This window comes from Lagenorhynchus albirostris, chromosome 8, assembly GCF_949774975.1.
Source record: "Lagenorhynchus albirostris chromosome 8, mLagAlb1.1, whole genome shotgun sequence".
In the NCBI taxonomy this organism is placed as follows: domain Eukaryota; kingdom Metazoa; phylum Chordata; class Mammalia; order Artiodactyla; family Delphinidae; genus Lagenorhynchus; species Lagenorhynchus albirostris.
In genome coordinates, this window is record NC_083102.1 from 67,891,994 (window position 1) to 67,919,680 (window position 27,687).

General features: G+C 37.5%; 1 protein-coding gene across 1 annotated transcript in view; it reads right to left on the reverse strand.

Annotated features, from left to right (window-relative positions):
- The window catches only part of AGMO (alkylglycerol monooxygenase), a 374,042-nt gene that overhangs the window by 319,610 nt on the left and 26,745 nt on the right, over positions 1 to 27,687 (reverse strand). The window contains exons 2-3 of the mRNA XM_060156131.1: positions 7,837 to 8,118; positions 5,503 to 5,633 (exon numbers count right to left, since the gene is read on the reverse strand). Of these exons, the coding sequence (XP_060012114.1) occupies positions 5,503 to 5,633; positions 7,837 to 7,962 (257 nt within the window). The 5' untranslated portion in view covers positions 7,963 to 8,118. The remainder of the gene's footprint in view (positions 1 to 5,502; positions 5,634 to 7,836; positions 8,119 to 27,687) is intronic.

Here is a 27,687-nt window from a genome sequence, read left to right on the forward strand (position 1 = left end):
TCCGCAACGGGAGAGGCCACAACAGTGAGAGGCCCGCATACCGCAAAAAATAAAAAATATAAAATAAAATCTCTCCTGTCAATGTTTACTGACTGTAAAATCTGGTAAGATACCAAAATAGTATTCCAGTACTGATGGTGGATTTTTAAAAATATAAAGTTACCTTATAATGTTGAAATTTTTCAATAATCAATAAATGAGAATAAGTATTTGAGGATTGAGAATTACAAAGCTAATCTGTTATCAAAGTCATCTGAGTGTGAATGTTCCCATCATCGAAAGTAGAGAAAGGTAACACTGGACAGGCCGTTCACCATCTCACTATCTCTCAGCTAATTTGACATGAGAGCATTAGGCTGAATGGACCTTAAAATTATCTAGCTCTCAAAATACTCTCATGCTCTAATCATTAATCAAGCAAATGAAATTTGATGTAAGGCTCTCATTGCAAACTGTTAAAATTTCAAAGCAACTTTCAGAGTAAGTTGAATTACGTACTCAGTGTTCACAGACGTCTGCCAACTTGTACTATTTTATAACTGTCATTAGAGAAATTTGGCCAGATTATACAAAATTGAAAAAAATAAATTAGACTTTTTATTTCTAAAAATCTTGTCATAAATTAGAAAATAAACCAATATTTAAATGAGATCATTTGAAATACCCTTACAAGTTTCACGAAGTTATAAATAAATTAATATATATATAACTATATGTTATATATATAATTATATATATATTGATTTTTCTGATAAATTGCGTTGTTTACTTCTAAATCTCTTATACCTGGCCCAGGAACTTGCACTCTCTATCTGTAAAGCTACTGCCACTTTTGCTCCATCTAGTGGAATATTGATTTTTGCTCAGTAATAACAAAATACATAACACAAGCTCTACCTTCTGCAGGCAGACATTTGTACTGCTATTTCCTACTGTGAAATGACATTTATGAAACAATCACTTAATTTAATTTCTTTTTAAAACAACCGCAAAACCATAGACTTTTGTAAACACAATGTGGTAGATCTGGAAGAAGTAAATGTGCTACATTTTTTACTTTGCAAGAAGTAAATTACTTCAAGTAATTCAATTACTCTACTGAATAAGCACGCAAAGCCAGACTAATAAGTGCAAGGAAGCTTGCATTCATCATTTGGGAAGGATAGTCTAAGAGCTAGCTCTGAAGTCACACCATTAATAACAAAGTCTATTTATAAGGTTTCTAAGGTAAAAGTTAAGGGGACATGTAAAAGTTAAGGGGGCATTCTCTCTAGCAAAAATAACTAACAAACCAGCAGATTTTTTAGATATATTTTGTTTGCATGGGGTGTTCGTTTCATAATTTTCTAAGTTAATAAAAATATGTTAATATTCATAATAAAATACCATTATTAACATTACATAAATAAATTTATCTCTTACTTAGGACAATGAATAACTGTTGACTAAAGTCATCATCCCAAATGACAGGTACTTGTTTGTCAGAAGCCCACGTTGCCAAAAACAGTATTGCCTCTGCTACTAAAGTCTAGTGGAAAAATGCAGTACACAATTTTCCTTTATTCTCTAGTCCCACCCCAAGGAGTCAAAAGTATCTCAAAGAAGTTTAATATCCTCCTCTTTAATTTTTTTTTTTTTTTTTTATGAATTGAAACTTTCTTGTCAGGAGTGGAAAATTCCATGGCAGTCATGGCCAGTAAAACTGTAGATACCTTTGGTCTAACACTGCAGACCTAGTTCCACAGTAAAAATTGGCAGGGACCCATGTGTATTAAAAGTAGAGTGTCCCCAACTCATTTGAAAATTTACCTACTTAAATTATCCCTCCAACCTATTGCAATTTGATTTATAATCTGCTGTTTCAACAGAATAAATGAACCCATTAAAAACAAACATACTGTAGATATTTATATCAGGAATAAAATTTCTCTGGGGAGGATGCAATTTATGAAAGCAGAAATATTGGAAGGAAGTAACAAATTGAAGTCCCGATTTTCTAATGAAGGATTGGAAACTGAGCTCTGCTTCAACAAGCAAGAAAAAAAAAGACGTAATTATTTTTCACTCATTAGCATTTCAGTCAGTAGCAGAATATTTCAGAAGTTTCAGATAGATTTTTAAAAATTGATTTAGTCAATATTTTGTTTAGTTTAACTTTTTATAGTGACAAATGCAAGTAATTGATAGAAAGGCAGATTATCTGCATATGATACAATGCATTTAACTACAATAAATACACATATCTGTCTATAATTTCAGGACTACATTCTGACTAGGAAGTCTGCCTACTGGATTCCAGAAGAGCAAAACAGATGCAGGCCTGCCCAGAATCTGGTTCTTAGGACAGATGGACTTTTATTACATATCATGGTCTGTCCGACAGGCTTGTAAACAAGGTACAATCTTGTCTATGATGAATATTTTCCTTACATAAAGATTTGAAAAGATACACATATATCTTTTCCATCAATATGGTAAGTATGCTACCAATCTTCAAGGTACTTTGACTTCTATGTAATAACGAAATTGAGATCCTCAAATAAACATTGTTTTTCCTCAAAGTCTGCACACAGCATTTCCATTACATGAATGGCAAAGTGGAAAAACATGTTCATGGCTGCACTTTGATTTCCCCAACTTCTTTTTGCAGAGGCCACATGCCTATTTCAAATTATTATCCAAAGTATAATTCCTCACAAAGGGATTAACAAATGGTATACTACCATTTTTCTTGCAATCATGTATTTTAAGGACGTGGCAAGCCCCTGTTGTTGGTATAGAAAGTGAAATTAGTCCCTCGGAGAGGGTATGATCAATGCCGTGTTAATCTAACCTTCAGCTGTTAACGATTTGCAGGAGGATTCCCCTTGATGCTGTGGCTTCAACTGAAATATTGTTCTAAGAGTTTCTGTCAAATCCCCCTTCTCGTCTTGTGCTGAAAGGGGATTGAGGGGCGTGCATCCTGAGGATCAGCTTTCTCTGCTTATATCTATGAATTTTTTTAATAGCAACAAAGTAAATGAAAATATTTTAAAATTTTATTTTCAAATAATTAGCTTTGCTGAGATCTTTCACATAAGACTATGAAAGATAAAATTCTTTATAAAACTTACAAAGTTATCCACATTTCATAATTTAGGATTGTGAACAAAAAAGAAGCAAGATGCTGTTCTCATTCAAAATACAACTATAGAAAAATATGCTCCAAATTCAAGTTCACAACCTTTTCCCTTTCTTTCAAAGGGCACCAGAGTTCACAGCTTGTGTTAGCTTAAGGAGTGTTATGAGTAGTGGGATGTGAAGAAAAAGAACTGCAGGCTTATCCCTGAAGGACTGGTTTGTTTTGTTTTCTCTCTCTCTCTCTCTCTCTCTCTCTCTCTTTCTCTCTCCACCCCCCCATTTTCCTTATATTTGGGGGTTTCTTTTTTAGCAGAAATATCTATTTACTCATTGGGTCTCCTGTTAGGACTCTGTACCTTTTTTTTTTCTTTTAATCACAGTGTTGAACAGAAATAGAGTACTGAGGATACAGTTTATATTTCTAGTTGTTACAATATTATAAGAGAAGAATCTAATCTCACTGTGACCAAAGTCAAACTTAAAAAAGTAAAAGAAATGCTGAAGCATTCATTCAACTTGATGTCTCCCTGAGTTCTTAATAAATTCATTCCAGCTCAACAAATTATGTGATCCATAATTGTACCTGCAGGGCACTTCTCAGTTATCAAGTTATTTTGACAGTTCATCAACCGTCCAATTTCCATAAACCTATACACTTAACTTTCTCAGAGTGAATTATTGTAACCAACTGGGTATTTTTCAATACCCAAATATACATGTCCCTTGAGTATGTTGAATGTATTTCTTGTTCAGTTCTATTCAAGGGAGACATGAAATAGAGGAAATTATGGGTAGTTGTAAACTCTTAATTAGAGTATTCTGGAAATTAACTGAGAATAATTTGAGATATTATTCTCTGATTCTGACAGGAATGTGCAACCATATGAGTAGTTTTTTAGAGACTCTTTTATGATGACTATTACTATTATTATTTTATAACTATTATCCTACCTTTTTCATAGTAACATTTATGAAAAATATTTTACATTTAGGTTTTAAACAATTTTATGCAATTATATGAAATTATTTTACCTTTCCTCAGATATCATTAAGTTTTCATTTTATTTTTAAAAAATCCACCTTGGTTTCCCACTGGGCGGTTCGTACAAACATTCCAAAGCAATGAGCACTGGTTAGAAGTAAAGCTCTTAAAACAGTAAAAGAAGCAATGGGTGGGAAGCAGGAATGAGAACATTCTTCAGCAACGCAAAGCACAGACTTCTAAGGGAATCTTCCCTCACCCTCTGCTCTTTGGAAAACTCTCATATACTGAAGAGCCTTCCATTCATTGGTATCTCCTCTAAACACATTACAATTTACTTTCTAAACAGTAGTAGGTCATTTATTGTTTACTGTTTTTTGGTCCCTTCATCCTCAGACTTCACCATCAACATAACACTACAGGAATGTTAGGTGTTTTTATTTTAAAAAATCGACCATGTATCAGACAACATTCCAGGCATAGGAGTTAAAACTAAAAGAACACCTCTGTTTCTCAAGTTGCATGCAAGCCTGCAGGAAGGGCTGGGAGGCAAACAGGTGAGTTTAATATCATGTGACAATTCTATTATGGGGTAAGCACAATACTCCACAGCGAATAGAGCCCATAGTAAAGTGGTGCCTAAAATAGGGTTGGAAAACAGGCAAGATTTGCTGAAGAGTATGACTCTTTAAGAGAAGTCTATGCTTGTGAGACTTAAGAAATGAATGGGAGTTGGCCACTCGGATGACCACGTGAGACATCTGGGTAATGGCAAGTAGCAGAGTATGGAGGGAACAACTACTGCAAAGGGGGAAGAAGAAAGAAGGGACCAGAAGCAAAGCTGGATAAACAAAGGCCTCCATAGATCAGGCAAGAAATATTCCTCAGGCTATAAGGAACCTATGAAGAGTTTCCACCAGATTCACATTATGGAAATGTCTGGCTGTAGATGAAGTAGGACTAGAGACAATGATACCACTTAAGAGACCACTGTAGTAATCCAGAGCTTTGTATGACTTTGAGTAGGGAGTGTCTGCACCCCAGATTGCTACAGCATGTGAATTTACCTGAGGCCAAATTAATTTTCCAGTAGATAACTAGAACATCACTCAGGCCTGGGACTAGCGTAATACAAGTAAAGCACTTGTCTTGGGCACAAAATTTAAGAAGGCACCAATAAATTCAGTAATTAAGATAAATAATACTTACAGCAATATTTTTAATAACAAATGTAAAAAATCCATGATGAACGAAACATCAAAAAGTTAAATAAGGACAGTAACTGAGCTCTTTGGGGATGTATGTGAAAATAGACCAATTCCCCATACAACGGGTTTCTTTTCCATCTTACTTGGAGAATTTCAGTTTATTCACTCAGTGTTGCTAACCAGCTAACTCACCTCGGAAGCCGAGACAGAACACCGGCTGATATGGATGTTAAGGCATCGTCCAAAGGACCTGATGGCTTCCCTTTGCGAATCCAGCTGACAACCAGTTCAAGCAGCATCAAGGAAATGAAATATGGAGTTGCCTGGAAAGGAAATTGCAGAAAAGAGATGCTATTGTGCTCGGTATGAAATTCTTCCAAGTTTCCTGATTAGTCATTCCCAAAGTGGGAGGCCCAGAGTGATAGTTCATAGCAGAAAAGGTATATACCTATCCTAGAGGATCATTTCCTCCCAACAGGCAAAGAAATCTGATTATTTCAGACACGCACTAAACAGATGCTCAAATTCTATCATCCAGTTTGGACATGAAATATAACTATAGATGTAACGACGATAATTCTGCCAAGAAAATAAAAAGATTAGGCAGGATGTGTTTCAAGTTAGATCTAAAAAAATACATTTGAAAAGAAGTGCAATAATCAGAAGTCTATTATCTACATGCCTAAGGCCCACTTTAAAAGGCTTTCCTTAAGGATGCACATGATTCTAGTTTTTCATATTAGAATTACAGGAATCACAAAATTGAAACTGTAAGAACAAAATATTTGCTTCTGAGTATTTCAGAGAATGAGGTCATTTTAAATGCTTGTTTTAGGCATCAAGTTTTATTCATACAGTATTTTTTTTATATCACAGAAAAAAATTCTTGTCATCCACAATTGATGACAAATTGGACTAGGTTTGGTATCATAATATTAAAAAAATGATTTATGAAGATGCGAGTACCACATTTTTTTCTTTAAAAAATCAGAAAGGAGTGATATCAAATCCTGAAAAAGTTATAGGTTTCACTCATTTGGAAGCTGATCATGAGTACTGAAGTTTTCTAAACTGAACTCCCAAGAACATATTCTCTGATGTCATTTTCTTTTCTATTTCTGATCTCAACTAGTAAGTGTTGTAAGAACAACTTTGACAGGGTGGGGAACTTAAACATTCAAGTTCTAATTCTGGATATTTCCACTTCCAATCATAGGCAGGAACCGGAAGTGCAACATGCCTCTGAACACCTGAGTTTCAAAGAAAACTTGGTTTAAGCTGAGACTTGGGAAGTCAGGGTTGAACTCAGTCAGCTGTGTATTCATTCTGCAGAGCTATGCTGCTAAAATAAAGAGCAAATCGTTCCTGGAAGGTGGTAGACAAATTTTCCCTTTAGAAACACAACTGTTACAAAGTTTAGTGATGTCACATAACCACTAGCTACTGAGCTTCTAACAGCTAAATTTGTAAGGCCACTGTGTCCAGGAAAACTTTTTTAAAGTTTTATCATAGTCTGGAGTAACATATCAGAGAAGACAAGTTTAATAGGAGGAGATGGTCATGCATACTGCATGGAGGTTCAATTCAAGTGGAAATTCTACTTTTGCCCCATGCTTTTTTTTTTTTTTTTTTTGCGGTATGCGGGCCTCTCACTGTTGTGGCCTCTCCCGTTGCGGAGCACAGGCTCCGGACATGCAGGCTCAGCGGCCATGGCTCACGGGCCCAGCCGCTCCGCGGCACGTGGGATCTTCCAGGACCGGGGCACGAACCCGTGTCCCCTGCATCGGCAGGCGGACTCTCAACCACTGCGCCACCAGGGAAGCCCGCCCCATGCTTTTTTGAAACTATTATTTTTTATTAGAATTATTTGAAGAATGGACATGAACGAAACCCTAAAATGTGTTTAACTTACTTCTTATTAAGAGAAAAGCAAGAGTAGCCTCTTCCCGGAGAGTCTCACCCGTTTTTGTTTTTTTAACATCTTTATTGGAGTGTAATTGCTTTACAATGCTGTGTTAGTTTCTGCTGTATAACAAAGTGAATCAGCTGTACATATACATATATCCCCACATGCCCTCCCTCTGCATCTCCCTTCCACCCTCCCTATCCCACCCCTCCAGGTGGTCACAAAGCACCGAGCTGATCTCCTTGAGCTATGCGGCTGCTTCCCACTAGCTATCTGTTTTACATTTGGTAGTGTATATATGTCCATGCCACTCTCTCACTTCGTCCCAGTTTACCCTTCCCCCTCCCCGTGTCCTCAAGTCCATTCTCTACATCTGCATCTTTATTCTTGTCCTGCCCCTAGGTTCTTCAGAACCTTTCTTTTTTTTTTTCAGATTCCATATATATGTGTTAGCATACGGTTATTTGTTTTTCTCTCTGACTTACTTCACTCTGTATGACAGACTCCAGGTCCGTCCACCTCCCTGAGAAAACCATAGTTCAAACAGAGTCATGTACCACAATGTTCAGTGAAGCTCTGTTTACGATAGCCAGGACACAGAAGCAACCTAAGAGTCTCACCTTTTGAACATAATCAGGCACCTCTTCCAGGGTTTCAAATGACGTTTCATTGGGTTTCATCACGTAAAACATCATGCGAATTCCCTGGGAAACCGAAACATCCTGTTGGGCTTCTGGGTTCTTCATCTCTGCCCTTGTCTGACTCCCAGCTGGAGAGTATTTGTGATTCTGTGGTTGAAGCCAGAGGCTGAACAAAGAGGACGAGATGTGCTGCACAGATCAAGCCCTTTGTCAGAGAACAGCTAAAAACAAAGCGCCACAGAGCACAGCCAACAGCAGATTCTGTGTGGAGAGACAGGAAAATACAAGGATCAATCAGGAACGAGTTCAGAGTTCAGGGACGCTGTCCCAGAAACAGTGCACTTGGGGAGGGGGAGGGGAGGAAGGGCTGCTGCCCAAATCAAGGATAAACAGTGGAGTCTGGCAGCAGGTGGAATAATTTATCATTAAAAAAGAAAAAAGACAAACAAACAAAACCACATGATACCTCCTTGGAAAGGAGAAGAAAAAAAGTGATAGCAGGTGAAAGTCCGCTCTGAAAAAGTGGGTGGAAATTCAAAACTCGAATCACATGAGGAAAATACATTTTTTTCTCTCCCTTTTGAAATTCACATTGTGTTCAGGTTTGTAGTCTCCCCAAAGAGTCACATTTCCTGAAAAGCCAAGGTGTTCTAATCTCACTTAATAAGACTAAGCTCAAAAGTCAATAAGCACTGAATATATCTTACTGGTGACTGCCTATATATTTCTGGATGTGTATCATGTTAATGTCTGAATGTTTGAAAACCAATTTAGGGGCATGTAGCTTCTTGCATGATTTGCATTGTTTAATGGATCTCAACTATTCACATCTGTATTCTTCTTAGCACTAACGGGGACTCTGAAGAAGCTGTTAAGATGCTGCTGAGAGACCTTTTCTGTTTTCCAGGAGGAGTATACGTTGACTGTGCCTCTTCGGTAGACCAGAAGGCCCTTAACTGGTTGCATCACCAGTGAGTAAGCAGAGCTTTCCTGATTAGCCCTCCACCTAGAAAAGCTGTGGTCATGCTTTGGCTACCACCTCATCTTTTAAAAATGTTTATGTAGATTTAATTAGATTATTAATACATGATTGTTTTAGGAGAAATAAGTAGACACTACAGATAAGCAACAAATAAGTTACTACCCAGAGACACTACTAACATTTTGATATATGTATAATCAGTTCCGCTGTCATATGACATACTTGTTGCTAAAAAATCACTGCACTATGCAAGTTTGTGCAATAAAAACCATGGAGCTAATGAGAAAAATGGGATTAGAGTGCAATACTCAAAAATGTCTTAATGGTCCACAAGGAGAAAAAAATAGGAACCTAATAAAAATGGTAGCACACTTTTACACATGCATGTGTCGACTTAGGAAAAAATGCACAACGTGAGAGTTGCAAGTTAAGTTTTATCTGGGGCAAAATGAGGACTAGAGCCCGGGAGACAGCACTTCAGATAGCTCTGAAAAACTGCTCCAAAGAGGTAAGGGGGAAGGTCAGTATACATGTGATTTCAGCAAAGGGGTGTGCATGCAATCAAGCACATGTTTTTTGTAGAAGGTTTCTGCTGGTCTCGTGATGGTTACTGCTAGTCATGAGGAACAGAAGTTGCCATACAGGATTTTAGTGCTTTTCTAGATATGAGGAGATACAAGAATTGGGCTCATAAAATCGGCTCCTGAAAATATCTAACTATCTGAAGACCTGTTCTGCCAGTTTTTCCCAGAGCACAGAGTGCCTCATTTCTGCTCTCCACCCTGAGCTCCTTTCAGGGGGTGTTGAAAGTCAGCAGCTGCAGCAGCACATGATTTAATCCTTGCAGAGGTAGATGGCAAGTGCCCATGGCAAGTGCCAATTCGTAGTTGACACATGTTATGCGGTGAAGAAATGCATAAATACTACAATAAGTATGGTATTTCATCTTGAAAAAGACCTGACCTGACCTTTGTTCATGGAAGCGGGCCTTGGAAGAGTTGCAGATTGTGAGTTACTGCTGAGTATGGGAGGAGGCTTATCTGAAATCATACAGAAAGTTGTAAAACCAGAGGTCAGGATACCATAGTTCATAACACACAGGTAGACTGGGGACACTGGTAGATGTTTAAGGTGCGTGCAGATTCGTGCATTTTGTGTCTTCCTAAGCCTTTCTGTTCAGTTGGGCGCTACCTTTAGCATTCACCTGGAATTTATCCCTGACAAAATCACATACAAACATAGATGGCACTCTCAAATTATTCTGTAATATATTAATCCTGTTGAAACAAATTTGTACTTTCAAAATATTGCAGAACTGACTGTACTTTCAGGGGATTCCCATTATAAATGAATACACATGGACATACATATTTAATGAAAGTGATCGTATTAGACACAATATTTTATTACCTGCTTTAAAAATTCTTTGAAATTACGAATATTATGCATCATAGGAGAAGAAAAATCCAAACGTAGAGGTATATAAAGTAAAAAGTAGGAGCACACCTTCCCCTCAAAAAATACATACACACCTCCCTTCAACTTCTCACTAACAACTTATCCTGGAGGGTATTTTGTCATAACTGTTTTTCCCTACAAATGTTAATTGTTATCATCATTTAACATTTAAACACACACACATTGATTTTTTTAAACTGACCATATTAAATAAAGATATAGCAACTTTCCTTCTTGAAGTCAACAACTTATCAGGAAAATTCTTCCACTCCGTATATGGTGATACAGCATTTTTTTTTTTTACTGGCTGCACTGCTGTGTGTGTACTCCAAGCAGGCAAACAAAATTATTTAAAGTATTTAAAGTAGAGAACTTTAATGCAAAGAATTAATTACAGAGATGATGAAAGAAGTAAAAAGCCAAATGGGAATAAAGAGGCAATCTAAAGGTTAATATCAATAGGAAGCCACTAGCATCCTTAAACTATAGATGGAAAAAGAGGTTATGTGAGTAGAGCTTGGGGGCTGTGGTCACCCAGGGAAAGTTAGAACCATGATGGGCCTGTCAAGGAAGAGCACAGAGGGGATGAAAAAAGTACTTCCTGCCAACCAATCTCCCAGCAGTACTTCCCCTTGGCCTAAAGGAGTCCAAAGCCAGGTGAGGGAGGATCCTAGGAAAGGAAGTCTGCAGGGGGCAGCCCCTGGAGAACACAGCAGGGAAGGAGAAGGTGAGGACTGGATCTAAAGAAAAAGTCAACCAAGGGCCAGCACAGCATCATAACTTACTTAACTGTTTCTCCATTGTTGTGCAATTAAGTGTAGTCTTGCAGTTGGGCTAATAAGTTTAATGCAGCAACGAACATCACAGTATAAATATCTTGTACACTTGTGCACATTTTCAAATTAGATTTCTAGCAGTGGAATTACATTGTTGAAGGTTTTATAAAATTTATATTTTGATAGTCATGCCAACTTCACCTCCAAAATTGCATTTCTCTCTTGCTAACATTGGCTACTATCAATCTTTTACAGTTTTTAGCCAATTGACTGGTGAAAAATGACATCTTGTTTTAATTTGCATTTCCCCAGTGACTTTGAAAATCTTCTCAATACATTTATTAGCCATTTGTTTTTCTTTGTGTGTGATTTACTTTTTAATACATGTTGCACATGATTTTATTATATTGTCTCTTTGTATTGATTTATGGGCTATTTCTATTCTATATATGTATATATTTCTCTCATCTATGTGGTAAATGTTCTCTCATTTTTTATTTTATTTTAACTTTGCTATAAATATGTTGTCATACAGCGATTGTAACTGTGTGTGTGCTATTATCTTTTATTTTATTACTTCTGACTTTGGGTCTTGCTTATAAATGTTTTTTTCACCAGAATTCTGTAAAAAAGATGTCTTATATTTTCTTCTAGAATGCTTTCTTCTAGGATTTTTAGGCATCATTCCTTTCATCAACTGGAATTTAGTTTTGTAAATGTTATGAAGTCATTATTTCATGTTATATCTTCCCTAACTCCCTTTGATAGATCACAGTTCTTCCCGTACCATTAGTTAGAGTCAATACTTTTCACACTAGTCTTCTACTTAACTGGACTGTTTCCAGGCTCTCCACTCAGGTCCACTGATGTATGTGTCTATTCTTGTGCTGGTACCATGCTGTCTTAATTACTGTATTATCATAATAAGTTCTGGTAACTTGTAGAACAATTGCTCATTTATGAATATTGTTTTTCAGAAATTGTACACTTTTTTTCACATTTGCTCTCATGAATCTATTAAGACTAAACTTGAAGGAATTCTATTGGTATTTTACTGGAACTTCACTAAATTCATGATTGATTTGGAAGCATTGACATCACAGGCATTCAGTAAACTTACCTGGAACAAATGAATCTATATACTACAATCATTTAAACTTAACTCTGTATTTAAATGATGCTAATGCTCACTACCAATCCTTGTATTCCTTATTTTCTCCATTCTTTTTTTTTGTACTGGCTTAGATTACAAGTTTTCTTTCTTTTTTCCAGAAGTTTACATATATGATCGCATGTTATACAATAATATTTGTGAGGAGTATGAGGAGTAACTTATGTGAGGAGTAACTTAGCTAAATATAAATCTCTAGGTCAAAAATTTGTCCCGCCACAAAAAAAATTCAACAGAGACAAACACTTTCACTGGAAATCTGTCAGGTGAAGCCAAGGTATGTAGAACAGAGGATGTTAAGCCTTTACCTGAACTAGAAAGAGGAAGCCCAAGATAGTTCCAGGTGGCTTTCTGCCCAAATATCGCAGTCAGAACTTCCTAGTCAATGGGGCCTTGCTGGCAGTCCCTTCTTTAATCCAGTTAAAGTGGAAATGCTTGGGAAGAGCCTGATATGAGTAACAAGCATCTCATGAGAATGCAAGACACGAAAACCTGCTACTCTTAGTGCCACATTTGCAAATAACTCAGCACAAAAAGCCATCAGAAACTTTTTGTAAAGAAAAATCACTTAAAAAACTGATTGGGAACCTCTAGTGATATTGATAACTATCCATTCCTATTGATATTAGGAACCTCTAGTGATATTGATAACAAAGAGAAATCACAGTAATTTAAACAGGGAAATTATGAAGAATTGTCAGCTATAATTGGGAATTGGAATAATGACAAAGTGACCAATAAAAGTTAAGGAAACTAGGAAGAGCACAGAAATAGCAGATGAAAGGGGCAGGCAGTACCTCTAGGGCTGGACTAAGGAACTTGCCAGAAATTGTATTGGAGGAGGACAAGAATGCTGGTTGACCCACTAGCTTTGACCCAACTGGAGGCACTCAGAGGCTCCTCACCTCCTCCCCTGTCCTTGGAATACACATACCTTCTGCCCACCCTTCCCACAGCTGGAGCCATTTTCAAGGACACAGTCTTGAGAGAGCAATGTGTTGTTGAAACGTCTGGACTGACTAGTGACTGAACCAGTCAAGACCTCATATAAACTTTTAAGATTCTGGCAGATGGGTGCAGAGATCTACTTGTTCTGTGGCTGCTGCAGACAAGCCTTGTATGTAAGTTTTCTTGCCTGTTAAACCTGCCGCCTCCCAATCTGGAGTGGCCTCTTTCTTTGGTCTCCCCTTGCCCTCCGTGTATGGGGGACACTTTCAGATTTCACCTGGGAAGTTTCCAAGGATTCAAACCAACAAATCTGCCCTCTAGGATGACTAAGAAAGCTCTTTACCACGGGTGTCTCACCAAGGCGCTTCCCTAGGAAACCACCTGAGGGGGTAAAGGCTCTGGCCTCCAAGCATTGCAGGAACTGGGCACTGGAGAATCCCGATGCTGCACAGTGCTGTGTGGTACTGCCAAGTGAGCACAAGAAACCAGAGAGGAAAACCTCTTCCTTCAACAATGACTGTGCAGGGCCCACTCCTGGCAAAGCCTAACGTTATGTCAGCTAGCACACGACCAATATTTAAGGGCTCAGATCCATTTTTGCAGATCAGGCAATGAAGTGTGAACTTGGATATGAGAAGCAATACCTTATAACTAACACTAAACATAACACTCTTTAGTAATTATAAAAAATCTTCCTCATCATAGCCTCTTATGCATGTGACACAGTTTCAATGTTCATGAAATTATAAATCACGTAAAAACAATTTTTTAAGATGTGTTCATTGTAAGAGAAGGGGAGGGGGAGAGTTTCTATGTAGAGCTCTGCATTTTCTTTCAGTATTTAACATTTCAGATTAATATGAAGTCTGAGTTCAACTTGACTTTTTTTCTTCCCTAGGTTAGCCATTTCTGTCTCTTGGATGTTCACAGAATACTTTTATGCCCTTGAAATTAAATCATTTTGGTGTGTTGTTTCTTTGATAGGAATATTTTAAAGAGGTAAACCTTCTTAAACCTCAGATTCTAATCTTCCTTTCCTTTAAGGAAATTTTCTCTAATTGTATTTTTGGCTATTATTTCTATTCCATTTTTTTATACTTATTCACAAATATGATTTATCTGTTTAGCAGATCACATTCGTCTTTCACATACATATATTGTCTCTGACCACTTTCATCTTTCATTTTCTAATGTGCTCTGATTTGCTCAAGGTTAGGCTTTAGGTGTATTTTTCTTCACTGTTTCTTTTTTCCTTCTGGTTCTACTTTAAATTCTACAGTAGCATTATTTGTTTTCTTAAATCCTTTCCTTAACTCTCTTAGTATTTCTATTATGTCTATTTCTTATCATATAATCTCTTTTTTCTTCAGATTTATTTCCTATTTAACTTCTTCCTGTGCATAAAACAGTGCTGCCTAAAATTCTTCTTAATTACCTGGGGATGGTAATACTCAGGATACTCAAAAGAATGCCCTTCATCTACTTTTGGCAATCTCTTTCTGGGCCTCATCCCCAATTTGTTTATCTTTGAATGGGTACAGGTCTTTTTGTGCTTTTAATCCCCCAAAAAGACACATGTGGATGATTATTCCTTGGTACTATATCTTCAGGCCTATGTGGCATTTTGGAGATTAGGTTTATCTTGTTAATTCAACCTGAGGGGGGGAAGAGGAGCTCTGAATATGACAAGTCTCCACCAGTCTCTGCCTGTTTTTTCAGCCAGTTGGAACTGCTGTAGTGGTGGCCAGCTTTCCTCATCTTGACTCTGTTCTTGACCTATATTACTTGTCATACAAAAAGACCATTTAAGGTTTTTTTCCCGTAATTTCTCTTTATTCAGGCTGGAGTTTCCATGGCCCATCATGAAGGGCTTCCAGTCAGAAACCTTGTCTTTTGATTTTGGACAATTTGACAACTGGGAAAAATAAGAATTTGTTTATGGAAAAGTTTCTCAGCATTTGGATTCTCTCTTTTGTGAGAATTTCTATACTCCCCTCCACCCTAGATGATCCCATCCTCCTCTGCTGTCTCTGGCACCAAAGGCCAAAATGACTCCAATTAGACTGAGTCAATCTTAGCTGTAGTTCTCACCACCAGTCCTGACCGCATGCAGATTACAGGGTTCATCCACCACAATGGAGGAATCAAACTCTGTTTTTGCAAAACTGGGCTGGAGAAGTAGCTTATTGTGTAGTCATCTTTCTATTAAGTGTTAAAAATCACACATTAAGTTGAACTTCAATGTGGATGCAAGAAAGGACACTCTCATTTTTTTCTTGGTGCTACCACAATTTTATCCCTCTGAATAAGGGGATATTTAGTTTGCCATTTACTCTAGAACTGATGAAGTCCTTTCTCTCCTATATTAATTTGCTAAAGCTGCCTTAAGAAAATGTCATAGACTTAGTGGCTTAATCAACATAAATTTATTTTATCACAGTTCTAGAGGCTGGAAGTCCAAGATCAATGTGTTGGCAGGTTTGGTTTCTTCTGATGCCTCTCTCCTTGCCTTGTAGATGGATGTCTTTTCACCATGTCCTCATATGGTCTTTCCTTTGTGTACATACATACTGGTTGTTTCTCTTACTCTTATAAGATCACCAGTCCTATCGGATTAGGGCTCCACCCGTAAGACATCATTTAACCTTAGTTACTGCTGTAAAGGTCCTATATCCAAATACAGTCATATTGGGAGGAAAGACTTCAACATATGAATTCTGACGAGTCACAATTCAGTCGAAAACACCTCTTCATATATCCTTTCTTTTAGTCCTTTGAGTGAATTTCTGGGAATTGGACTGGAAACGTGATCTTATATCACCCTCTTTAAAAGTTTATTTTTCTAAGGTCATAAAAGCAATATAGGTTCACTGTAGAAATATAGAAAAATGTAGAACATGCTTAAGAAAATAAGTAAACCATCATAATCCCACTAATCAAATTAGAGACTCATTAACATTTTAACATATCAATATATCTTATGTTTAGGTTTTTTTCAGGGACATTATTTCACATAAATGAGTTCACACTATGCATAATTTTAGGTCCACCTTTTTAAAATCTGGAAGTCACATGATGAATGACAAAGTCTCAAAATGGAAGATGTCTTGGTCTTTGAGTCACTACTCGGAGGAGAGTTATCTATCAATCAGAATATTCTGTAAGCAAAATTTATCATTATAATGTGTTTTGTGTTTCATTTGTTATCATTTGAGGCAAATGCTGGCCTAACCAATATAGACAAAAAGGCATTGGAGGGTTTTGATCAGAAGAATCACATAATCTGACATCAGTCTGGTTTCTATGTGAGGAATAGGCTTTAGAGGAGGAGAATGAAAGCAAGGGAGTGTTCAGAAGTGATTGATACAGTCCAGGAACTACACGTGGGTGACTTACACTAGGAAGGTTTCAGTGGAAGTAGTGAGAACTGGAAAGATTCTGGATACATTTTGATTATAAAGCTGACAAGGACTTCCCTGGTGGCACAGTGGTTAAGAATCCGCCTGCCAGCACAGGGGACACAGGTTCAAGCCCTGGTCTGGGAAGATCCCACATGCCGTGGAACAATTAAGCCCGTGTGCCACAACTACTGAGCCCACATGCCACAACTACTGAAGCCCACGTGCCTAGAGCCCATGCTCCGCAACAAGAGAAGCCACCACAATGAGAAGCCCACGCACTGCAACAAAGAATAGCCCCCACTCTCCACAACTAGAGAAAGCCCGTATGCTCCAACGAACACCCAATGCAGCCAAAAATAAAAATTAATTAATTAAAAAAAAAGCTGACAAGGTTTACTAACAGACTGGATAAGGGAACAGGCATAGTTTCAAAAATTTGGTTTAAGTAGATGAAAGAATGTAGTGGTTATTAACTACAATGGACAAACTGGGGGATTTGGCTTTAAACATGGTATGAGATGGCTAAAGACATCTAAGTGGAGATGGTTGTAGAAAATGGGTATATAAAACTGAAGTTCAAAGCTCAAAAGAGGAGAATTAGTTATGAATAGAAAGGAAAAAGTACTGAAAAGAATAGAATAGCTACAAGCCAAACATAAGAATGATTTCCATATATAGATTTTTCAACCATGTTCATATGCATAAAAAATACTCATTTTTAATTTGAAAATCATGGTTAGTATATTTATTTTATTTGCATGACAAAAATTTTATAGTTCAAATAGAGAAAACATAAAATATTATAATTTGCACATTATTATAAATAATCTCATTATGGAAGTAACTGAAAGGCTATATCATGTTCCTATGTTAAATATTAGTAGGCACATCTTTTTTTTTCAAGTATTAACAGTCTCATTTTCAGCTGCTAGAAAGTCCAGTGTACTTTTCTTTTTGAATTTTATTTATTTTTTTATACAGCAGGTTCTTATTAGTCATCAATTTTATACACATCAGTGTATACATGTCAATCTCAATCACCCAATTCATCACACCCCCACCCCCACCACCCCGCTGCTTTCCCCCCTTGGTTTCCATACGTTTGTTCTCTACAACTGTGTCTCAATTTCTGCCCTGCAAACTGGTTCATCTGTACCATTTTTCTAGGTTCCATATATATGCGTTAATATACGATATTTGTTTTCCTCTTTCTGACTTACTTCACTCGGTATGACAATCTCTAGATCCATCCACGTGTCAACAAATGACCCAAATTTGTTCCTTTTTATGGCTGAGTAATATTCCATTGTATAAACGTACTACAACTTCTTTATCCATTCGTCTGTCGATGAGCATTTAGGTTCTTCCATGACCTGGCTATTGTAAATAGTGCTGCAAGGAACATTGGGTGCATGTGTCTTTTTAAGTTATGGTTTTCTCTGGGTATATGCCCAGTAGTGGGATTGCTGGATCATATGGTAATTCTATTTTTAGTTTTCTAAGGAACCTCCATACTGTTCTCCATAGTGGCTGATTCAGTTTACATTCCCACCAACAGTGCAAGAGGGTTCCCTTTACTCCACACCCTCTCCAGCATTTGTTGTTTGTAGATTTTCTGATGAGGCCAATTCTAACTGGTGTGAAGTGATACCTCATTGTAGTTTTGATTTGCATTTTTCTAATGATTAGTGATGTTGGGCAGCTTTTCATGTGCTTCTTGGCCATCTGTATGTATTCTTTGGACAAATGTCTATTTAGCTATTCTGCCCATTTTTGGATTGGGTTGTTGTTTTTGTTTGTTGTTGGTTTTTTTTGCAGTACACGGGCCTCTCCAGTTGTGGAGCACAGGCTTCAGACGCACAGGCTCAGAGGCCATGGCTCACAGGCCCAGCCGCTCCGCGGCATGTGGGATCTTCCCGGATCATGGCCGAACCCATGTCCCCTGCATCGGCAGGTGGACTCTCAACCACTGCACCACCAGGGAAGCCTGGGTTGTTGTTTTTTTTAATATTGAGCTGCATGAGCTGTTTATATATTTTGGAGATTACTCCTTTGTCTGTTGATTCGTTTGCGAAAATTTTCTCCCATTCTGAGGGTTTTCTTTTTGTCTTGTTTATGGTTTCCTTTACTGTGTAAAAGCTTTGAAGTTTCATTAGGTCCTATTTGTTTATTTTTGTTTTTATTTCCATTACTCTAGGAAGTGGATCAAGAAAGATCTTTCTGTGATATATGTCAAAGAGTGTTCTTCCTATGTTTTCCTCTAAGAGTTTTACAGTGCCTGGTCTTACATTCAGGTCTGGAATCCATTTTGAGTTTATTTTTGTGTATGGTGTTAGGGAGTGTTCTAATTTCATTCTTTTACATGTAGCTGTCCAGTTTTCCCAGCACAACTTATTAAAGAGGCTGTCTTTTCTCCATTGTATACCGTTGCCTCCTCTGTCATAGATTAGTTGAACATAGGTGCGTGAGTTAATCTCTGGGCTCTCAATCTTGTTCCATTGATCTATGTTTCTGTTTTTGTGCCAGTATCATATTGTCTTGATTACTGTAGCTTTGTAGTATAGTCTGAGTCAGGGAGTCTGTTTCCTCCAGCTCTGTTTTTTCCCCTCAAGACTGCTTTGGGTATTCGGGGTCTTTTGTGTTTCCATACAAATTTTAAGATTTTTTGTTCCAGTTCCATAAAAAATGCCATTGGTAATTTGATAAGGGTTGAATTCAATCTGTAGATTGCTTTGGGTAGTATAGTCATTTTCACAATATTGATTCTTCCAAGATAAGAACATGGTATATCTCTCCATCTGTTGGTATCATCTTTAATTTATTTCATTAATGTGTTATAGTTTTCTGCATACAGGTGTTTGTCTCCTTAGGTAGGTTTATTCCTAGGTATTTTATTCTTTTTATTGCAATGGTAAATGGGAGTGTTTCCTTAATTTCTTTTTCAGATTTTTCATCATTAGTGTACAGGAATGCAAGAGATTTCTGTGTATTAATTTTGTATCCTGCAACTTTACCAAATTCATTGATTAGTTCTAGTAGTTTTCTGGTGGCATCTTTAGGATTCTCTATGTATAGTATCATGTCATCTACAAACAGTGACACTTTTACTTCTTCTTTTCCAATTTGTATTCCTTTGATTTCTTTTTCTTCTCTGATGGCCATTACTAGGACTTCCAAAACTATGTCAAGTAATAGTGGTGATAGTGGACACCCTTGTCTTGTTCCTGATCTTAGAGGAAATGCTTTCAGTTTGAGAATGATGTTTGCTGTGGGTTTGTCGTATATGGCTTTTATTATGTTGAGGTAGGTTCCCTCTTTGCCCACGTTCTGGAGAGTATTTTTTTTTTCTTGCGATACGCGGGCCTCTCACTGTTGTGGCCTCTCCCGTTGCGGAGCACAGGCTCCAGACGCACAGGCTCAGCGGCCATGGCTCACGGGCCCAGCCACTCCACTGCATGTTGGATCCTCGTGGACTGGGGCACGAACCCGTGTCCCCTGAATCGGCAGGCGGACTCTCAACCACTGCGCCACCAGGGAAGACCTGGAGAGTTTTTATCATAAAACAGTGTTGAATTTTGTCAAAAGCTTTTTCTGCATCTATTGAGATGATCATATGGTTTTTATTCTTCAATTTGTTAATATGGTTTATCACATTTATTGATTTGTGTATATTGAAGAATCCTTGCAACCCCGGGATAAATCCCACTTGATCATGGTCTATGATCCTTTTAATGTGTTATTGGATTCTGTTTGCTAGTATTTTGTTGAGGATTTTTGCATCTATATTCATCAGTAATATTGGTCTATAATTTTCATTTTGTAGTATCTTTGTCTAGTTTTGGTATCAGGGTGATGGTGGCCTCATAGAAAGAGTTTGGGAGTGTTCATTCCTCCTCAATTTTTTGGAAGAGTTTGAGATAGATGGGTGTTAGTTCTTCTCTAAATGTTTGATAGATTTCACCAGTGAAGCCATCTGGTCCTGGACTTTTGTTTGTTGGAAGATTTTTAATCACAGTTTCAATTTCATTACTTGTGATTGGTCTGTTCATATTTTCTATTTCTTCCTGGTTCAATCTTGGAAGGTTATACCTTTCTAAGAATTTGTCCATTTGTTCCACGTTGTCCATTTTATTGGCATAGAGTTGCTTGTGTTAGTCTCTTAGCATGCTTTGTATTTCTGCAGTGTCTGTTGTAACTTCTCCTTTTTCATTTCTACTTTTATTGAGTTGAGTCCTCTCCCTCCTTTCCTTGATGAGTCTGGCTAATAGTTTATCAATTTTGTTTATCTTCCCAAAGAACAAGATTTTAGTTTTACTGATTTTTGCTATTGTTTTCTTTGTTTCTATTTCATTTATTTCTGCTCTGATCATCATGATTTCTTTCCTCTGCTAACTTTGGATTTTGTTTGTTCTTCTTTCTCTAGCTTCTTTAGGTGTAAGTTTAGATTGTTTATTTGAGATTTTTCTTGTTTCTTGAGGTAGGCTTGTATAGCTATAAACTTCCCTCTTAGAACTGCTTTTGCTGCATCCCATAGGTTTTGGATCATCATGTTTTCATTGTCATTTGCCTGTAGGCAATTTTTGATTTCCTCTTTGATTTCTTCAGTGATCTCTTGGTTATTTAGTAACATATTGTTTGGCCTCCAAGTGTTTGTGCTTTTTACATTTTCTTCCCTGTAATTCATTTCTAATCTCATAGCATTGTGGTAAGAAAAGATGCTTGATATGATTTCAATTTTCTTAAATTTACTGAGGCTTGATTTGTGATCCAAGATGTGATCTATCCTGGAGAATGTTCCGTGCGTACTTGAGAAGAAAGTGTAATCTGCTGTTTTTGGATGGAATGTCCTATAAATATCAATTAAATCTATGTGGTCTATTGGGTCATTTAAAGCTTCTGTTTCCTTATTTATTTTCATTTTGGATGATCTGTCCATTGGTGTAAGTGAGGTGTTAAAGTCCCCCACTATTGTGTTACTGCTGATTTTCTCTTTTATAGCTGTTAGCAGTTGCCTTATGTATTGAGGTGCTCCTATGTTGGGTGCATATATATTTATAATTGTTGGACTGATCCTCTGATCATTATGTAATGTCCTTCCTTGTCTCTTGTAACATTCTTTATTTTAAAGTCTATTTTATCTGATAGGAGTATTGCTACTCCAGCTTTCTTTTGATTCCCAGGTGCATGGAATATCTTTTTCCATCCTCTCACTTTCAGTCTGTATGTGTCCCTAGGTCTGAAGTGGGTCTCTTGTAGGCAGCATATAGATTGGTCTTGTTTTTGTATCTATTCAGCAAGCCTGTGTCTTTTGGTTGGAGCATTTAATCCATTCATGTTTAAGGTAATTATCTATATGTATGTTCCTGTAACCATTTTCTTAATTGTTCTGGGTTTCTTTTTGTAGGTCCTTTTCTTCTCTTGTGTTTCCCACTTAGAGAAGTTCATTTAGCATTTGCTGTAGAGCTGGTTTGGTGGTGCTGAATTCTCTTAGCTTTGGCTTGTCTGTAAAGCTTTTGATTTCTCCATTGAATCTGAATGAGATCCTTGCCAGGTAGAGTAATCTTAGTTGTAGGCTCTTCCCTTTCATCACTTTAAGCATATCATGTCACTCCCTTCTGGCTTGTAGAGTTTCTGCTGAGAAATCAGCTGTTAACCTTATGGGAGTTCCCTTGTATGTTATTTGTTGTTTTTCCCTTGTTGCTTTCAGTAATTTTTCTTTGTCTTTAATTTTTGCCAATTTGATTACTATGTGTCTCGGCATGTTTCTGCTTGGGTTTATCCTGTATGGGACTCTCTGTGGTTCCTGGCCTTGGGTGGCTATTTCCTTTCCCACGTTAGGGAAGTTTTCCACTATAATCTCTTCAAATATTCTCTCAGACCCTTTCTTTTTCTCTTCATCTTCTGGAATCCCTATAATTTGAATGTTGGTGCAAATAGTGTCCCAGAGGTCTCTGAGATTGTCTTCAATTCTTTTCATTCTTTTTTCTTTATTCTGCTCCTCAGAAGTTATTTCCACCATTCTGTCTTTCAGCTCACTTATTCATTCTTCTGCCTCAGTTATTATGTTATTGATTCCCTCTAGTCTATTTTTCATTTCAGTTATTGTGTTGTTCACCTCTGTTTGTTCTTCTAGATCTTTGTTTAACATATCTTGTATTTTCTGAATTTGTGCCTCCATTCTATTTCTGAGATTCTGGATCATCTTTACTATCATTACTCTGAATTATTTTTCAGGTAGATTGCATATTTTCTCTTCATTTATTTGGTCTTGTAGGTTTTTACCTTGCTCCTTCATCTGTGACATATTTTTTTGCCATCTCATTTTTTAATTTTTTTGATGGGTACGATTGTGTTCCTGACTTACTGGTTGTTTGCCCTGTAGCTTCCAGCACTGGAGTTTGTAGGTTGTTGGGTGGAGCTGGGTTTTGGTTTTGAGATTAGGATCTACAGTTGAACTCACTCCTACAAATATTCCCCGGGTTCTGAGGTTCTCTCTTAGTCAAGTGGTTCAGACTTGGAGCTCCCACTGCAGGAGCTTTGGCTTGTGAACCAAGATCCTACAAGCCGCATGGGGTGGCAAAAAAAAAAAAAAAAAGGAAAAGACAAAAAGGAGCAGAACAATAACAAAGAGTTAAAAAAATAGACTAGAAAACTAACAGATATGTTAGAAAGAATATAAAAATAAAAATATAGATGAAACAACAATCAGAAGGAAAAACAGAACCACAGTAGTAAAAAGGAGGAGGAAAAAAAAATTGTGGAAAATGCCTTGGTTGTGGGGGGCGAGGCTTAGGGTGGGCGGGGTTTAGGCAGTGTGTGTGGCCTATGCTTAGGACCCACAGGGCTGGAAAAGGCCCTGGGGTGGAGGGGGGAGGGCTTGGGCTCAAGGTAACAGAACAGGCCCAGGCTTGCCTCTGATCTCAGATAGGGGAGGACCCAGCCTGGGAGCCCAGCAGGCTTCCCTGCGTGAGTGGTCAGGTCTAATGCCCTCTGTGCCTCTCCTGCTCCTCTGGTCCTAGAGGGTCCCTCCCGCATGCCTCTCCTGTTCTCCCCTGGACTCCCTCCTATGTCCCCAAGACCCATGTGGCTTAGAGGGGCCCTCTGAAGGCACAGGACCCGGCCTGAGAGCCAGGCAAGCTTCCTGGGTTGATTGGGCAAGGGAAACGCTAGGCGTGCTCCCCCCTGATCCTAGCCCCTGAGGGTCCCTCCAGGCATGAGAACCCCTCTCCCCTCCCAGCCACCCCTAAGGGGCGCCAGTCCTGTGCAGCCTCCATTTCTCCACCCCTCTCAGTCCCCCCACGTTTTAGACGGTTGCTTGGGGGTTCCTCCCAACTCCTTTGGCATTGAGGTCCCCCACCAGCTTCCAGCGGGTGCCCTAGTTGTGGGGAGATGCGAACACTGCATCTTCCCATGCCGCCATCTTGACTTCCCCCCTCCAATGTCAAGCGTATCTTTTAACAGTAAGAAACTGCCTAACTGTTTTCCCAAATGTATGCATCATTTAGCAGTCTCACCAGTATGGAAGTTCCAATTGTCCTGCATGCTTTATAGCACTTGCTATATCCAGGATTATTGTTATTTTTTATTCTCTTTTTCAGATCTATACGGCTGCATAATTTGTGTAGAATAGGTAAGTTGTCACAATGCAAGTTTATTATCTTCATTCCTATTTTATTCCTATGTATTTGGAGGGCAATTGTTTTTAGAACATAGCTATGTGTTGCCAAATTTTTAATATTGTCTCTAAGAGTCTTTGAATCCTTTGTATTAATACATTTCATTAGAAAATGGCAATGTATGAAACTTAATCTCTCTATTTTCTTAGATTAGATTTTATTACTTTTGGCCAAAGTCCTTTCCACGACTTAGAAGGCAAAGATCAGGTACAACATGATCTTTAAAGAAATTTATGGCATGCACGTCAGTTCAGAGCAAAAAAAACAAATAGTATTTCAGAAGTTATTTCTTTAAAATCCCATCAAGCTAATACATCTCATTGTTATTTTAACAGTAGTCAGTGCCAAAAGTGCAACTCAAAGTTCTGCACTCATATCAGTGTCAGAATGTATGTAACTCGCTCTTTATAGGATTGATTTTGAGTCAATGTTGGAATTAAGCCAAATGCACAGTACAGAATAAAAGAATGTGGAAGATCTCAAGAGTATTTCTTGAAAGAGCTCATGAGAGTCTCTGCAAAGAGAGGTTTTTTTTGGAAAATAAGTTTGGAAAGTAAAATAATACACATAACACTTAAAGATAAATTTTGTGTGTAATAAATATTTTAAAGGTTCTGACAAGGCCAGCAACAAAGAAATTTATTTTAATTTGTTCAACTTGCAGTTTCCCAGCTGTAATTTACTAGAGAACTCCTGTTAATCTAACAGTTGCAAACAGCTCTGAGAATGTGTATGACACGGTGCATGATTTGGGGATTGCTATCTTACTTAGGGCCTCTTTAGGGCTGTTCTCTGGGGGATGAGGGGGAGGAAGAATGGAAACCTATCTTTGGTAACAGTAATTAACGCCCACTGATTTGAGAGAAAAATCATGATAAAAGACTTGCATATTTCTGAAAATAAGTAAAAAGGCTATTAGTGTTCTATACCACATACAAAAGTGTGTTTCTAATAACACCAGCAGATAAGGCAAAGTCCTTTACCTAAATATCCGTCACAGGAACTGCTGTCTGCTGATGAAAGGACCTGTGAACCTTCTTTTATAAAACAGAGTTGAAGCAATTCATCGTAGACATAAATTCAGTTCTTATCATTCTCTAGGACACATGGTTAAGAATTTCTCTCTAGTTTCAGTACCAAGAATAATGTGTTTCTCCTGAACAGCATTCACATTATTTAACTTTATGGATGCTATGAATCACCTGACTAATCATGTTTCCCACTTCAGATGGTTTAATATGTAGCTTACTGCCAGATCTATGACATAAATCTAGCAAGTGTGTAGGATCCAACTGGTGGCATACAAAACTCACCCCTGGATCCACGTTGATTCTACCCACATTTTTCTTGCTTAATTTTTATCACCTATTTCATTCTGTTTTATTAAGCTTTATTGAGTGTACTGGTGTAAGATGTTTTTATTTCTTCTTGTCACAAGGTAAAGAATTTTTAATGTTAATAGATTATTTAATGAGTGAAAAAAGCAATTCTCTAGTAGTGCCCCATTTTGATAGCCATTCTCAGGAGACACCTGTAAATTTTTATTATCCTCACAAAAGCACAGATTGCAATTAAGAAGAGCCAGCATTGAATGGGATGCTGGTGATGCCAATGGAAAAAAACTGAAGAGTTTTAGGGCACCAATACGTGATCCCAGCAAACTGATATATTTTTCATTTATTTTTAATTTTTATTTCAAGAATCATTCTCCCAAAATAAAGAGATCACTACTTTTTGAATCATAGTTGACTTTTACTTCAGACTTTTTTCTTGGGAGAAAGGGATTAAATTTATTCAATATCTTGTATAAGGAACTATACTGCTCTATACTTCAAACATGTAACTGGGATGTCTGGATCTTCATTTGGGGGTAGAGCAAATAAGGCTATACCGTAGCATCAGAACAAACAATTCTCAGTAACACATATGCTTCTGCAACACTTCCCCATGTCCTCCTTCTCCAGGAAGTTCAGGAATCTTACTTGGGGGTCAGGGTTCCTTGCTGGAAATGGACAGTCCCACCTTGCTTATGTAATGTAAACGTAAAACTCTGCCCTTGAGTCTGGATGACTCCACAACACTACCAGAACTTGTCTGCCTTATAATTAATCACTGTGCTGTTGTTGCCATCACCTGGTCAAGAATTCTTCTGTGCCAACTGAAATCAGAAATTTCTCAAAGATATCTTCGGTTCATTTTTGCTGACGCCTCTGGAACACTACTGCACATCACTGTCACCTGCCCTGTGCAAAGCAATGAATTTGATGCCTATGATCTGCTTGCTGCTTTCTTCATTTATGAAGAAAACTCTGGAGTCACAGGGGTTCTTTAAAGTAAAAGAATATACCTCACACAAACATATCCAAAGCCACATACCTTCTGCACCTTTCCCACTCCCTCAAGAACTATATCAAAATTTTACATTTCCACTCTTCAAAAGTCACTGTTAAAAGAATCAAAAGATGACCCCAGACTGCGGAAAAGTGTTTACAAATCCTGTATTTATTATGAGAACTGGACCCGGAATAAACAAATAACTCTAAAAACAAAACTTAAATGCAACCTAATTTTTAAAAAAGTGGGCAAGAGATTTAAAGAGACACTTCACCAAAGATCATTCAAATGGCAAATCAGTACTTAAATAATGCTCAATGTCATTAGTCATTAGAGAAATGCAAATTAAAATCATTAAATACCAATTAAAATGGATTTTACAAGACTGGTGATAATGAGCATTTGTGAGGAGGTGGAGTAACTGTGGTCATCGTATACTACTGGTGGGCATGGAAAATGGTACAAATCACTATGGAAGGCTGTTTCACAGATTCTTAAAAAATTAAACATAGACTTACCTTATGACGTACCCATTTAACTCCTAGAAATGTACAGAAAAAAGGAAACCATATATCCATGCAAATAGTTGCACACATGTTAATAGCACATTTGTTGGTATTTATAACAGATAAAACACACTAATCCATAGATTCATCTTACAATATGCAGGATGTTCCCATTTTCACAGTGGCTTTATGGGGAATATTCAGCTACTCTGTCAAATTTCACTGTAGAGCATACATCTGGGGATCTACCTTGATGCTTCCATTTTTCTTACTTCCCATGTCTAGTTTAACATCAACTCCTGTAAGTTCTACCAGAAAACCAGAGTAGGATCACAACCTACTAGTGGGCTGTGAAATCAATATGGTAGAACATGAGTAGAATTTAAAAAATAAAACAGAACCAAAAAAAGATAATAAAATTACTTCAAAATGTCATCATTCCTGACCAGGGATAAAATCAAGCACCATTTCATGAATTTTTTTTTCAGTCACATACACACCATTCACAGACATTCACATCTCACAGGTTGAAAATTTACATCTAAGTGTAAATTGCAGTAAAAAAAAAAAATTGAAAA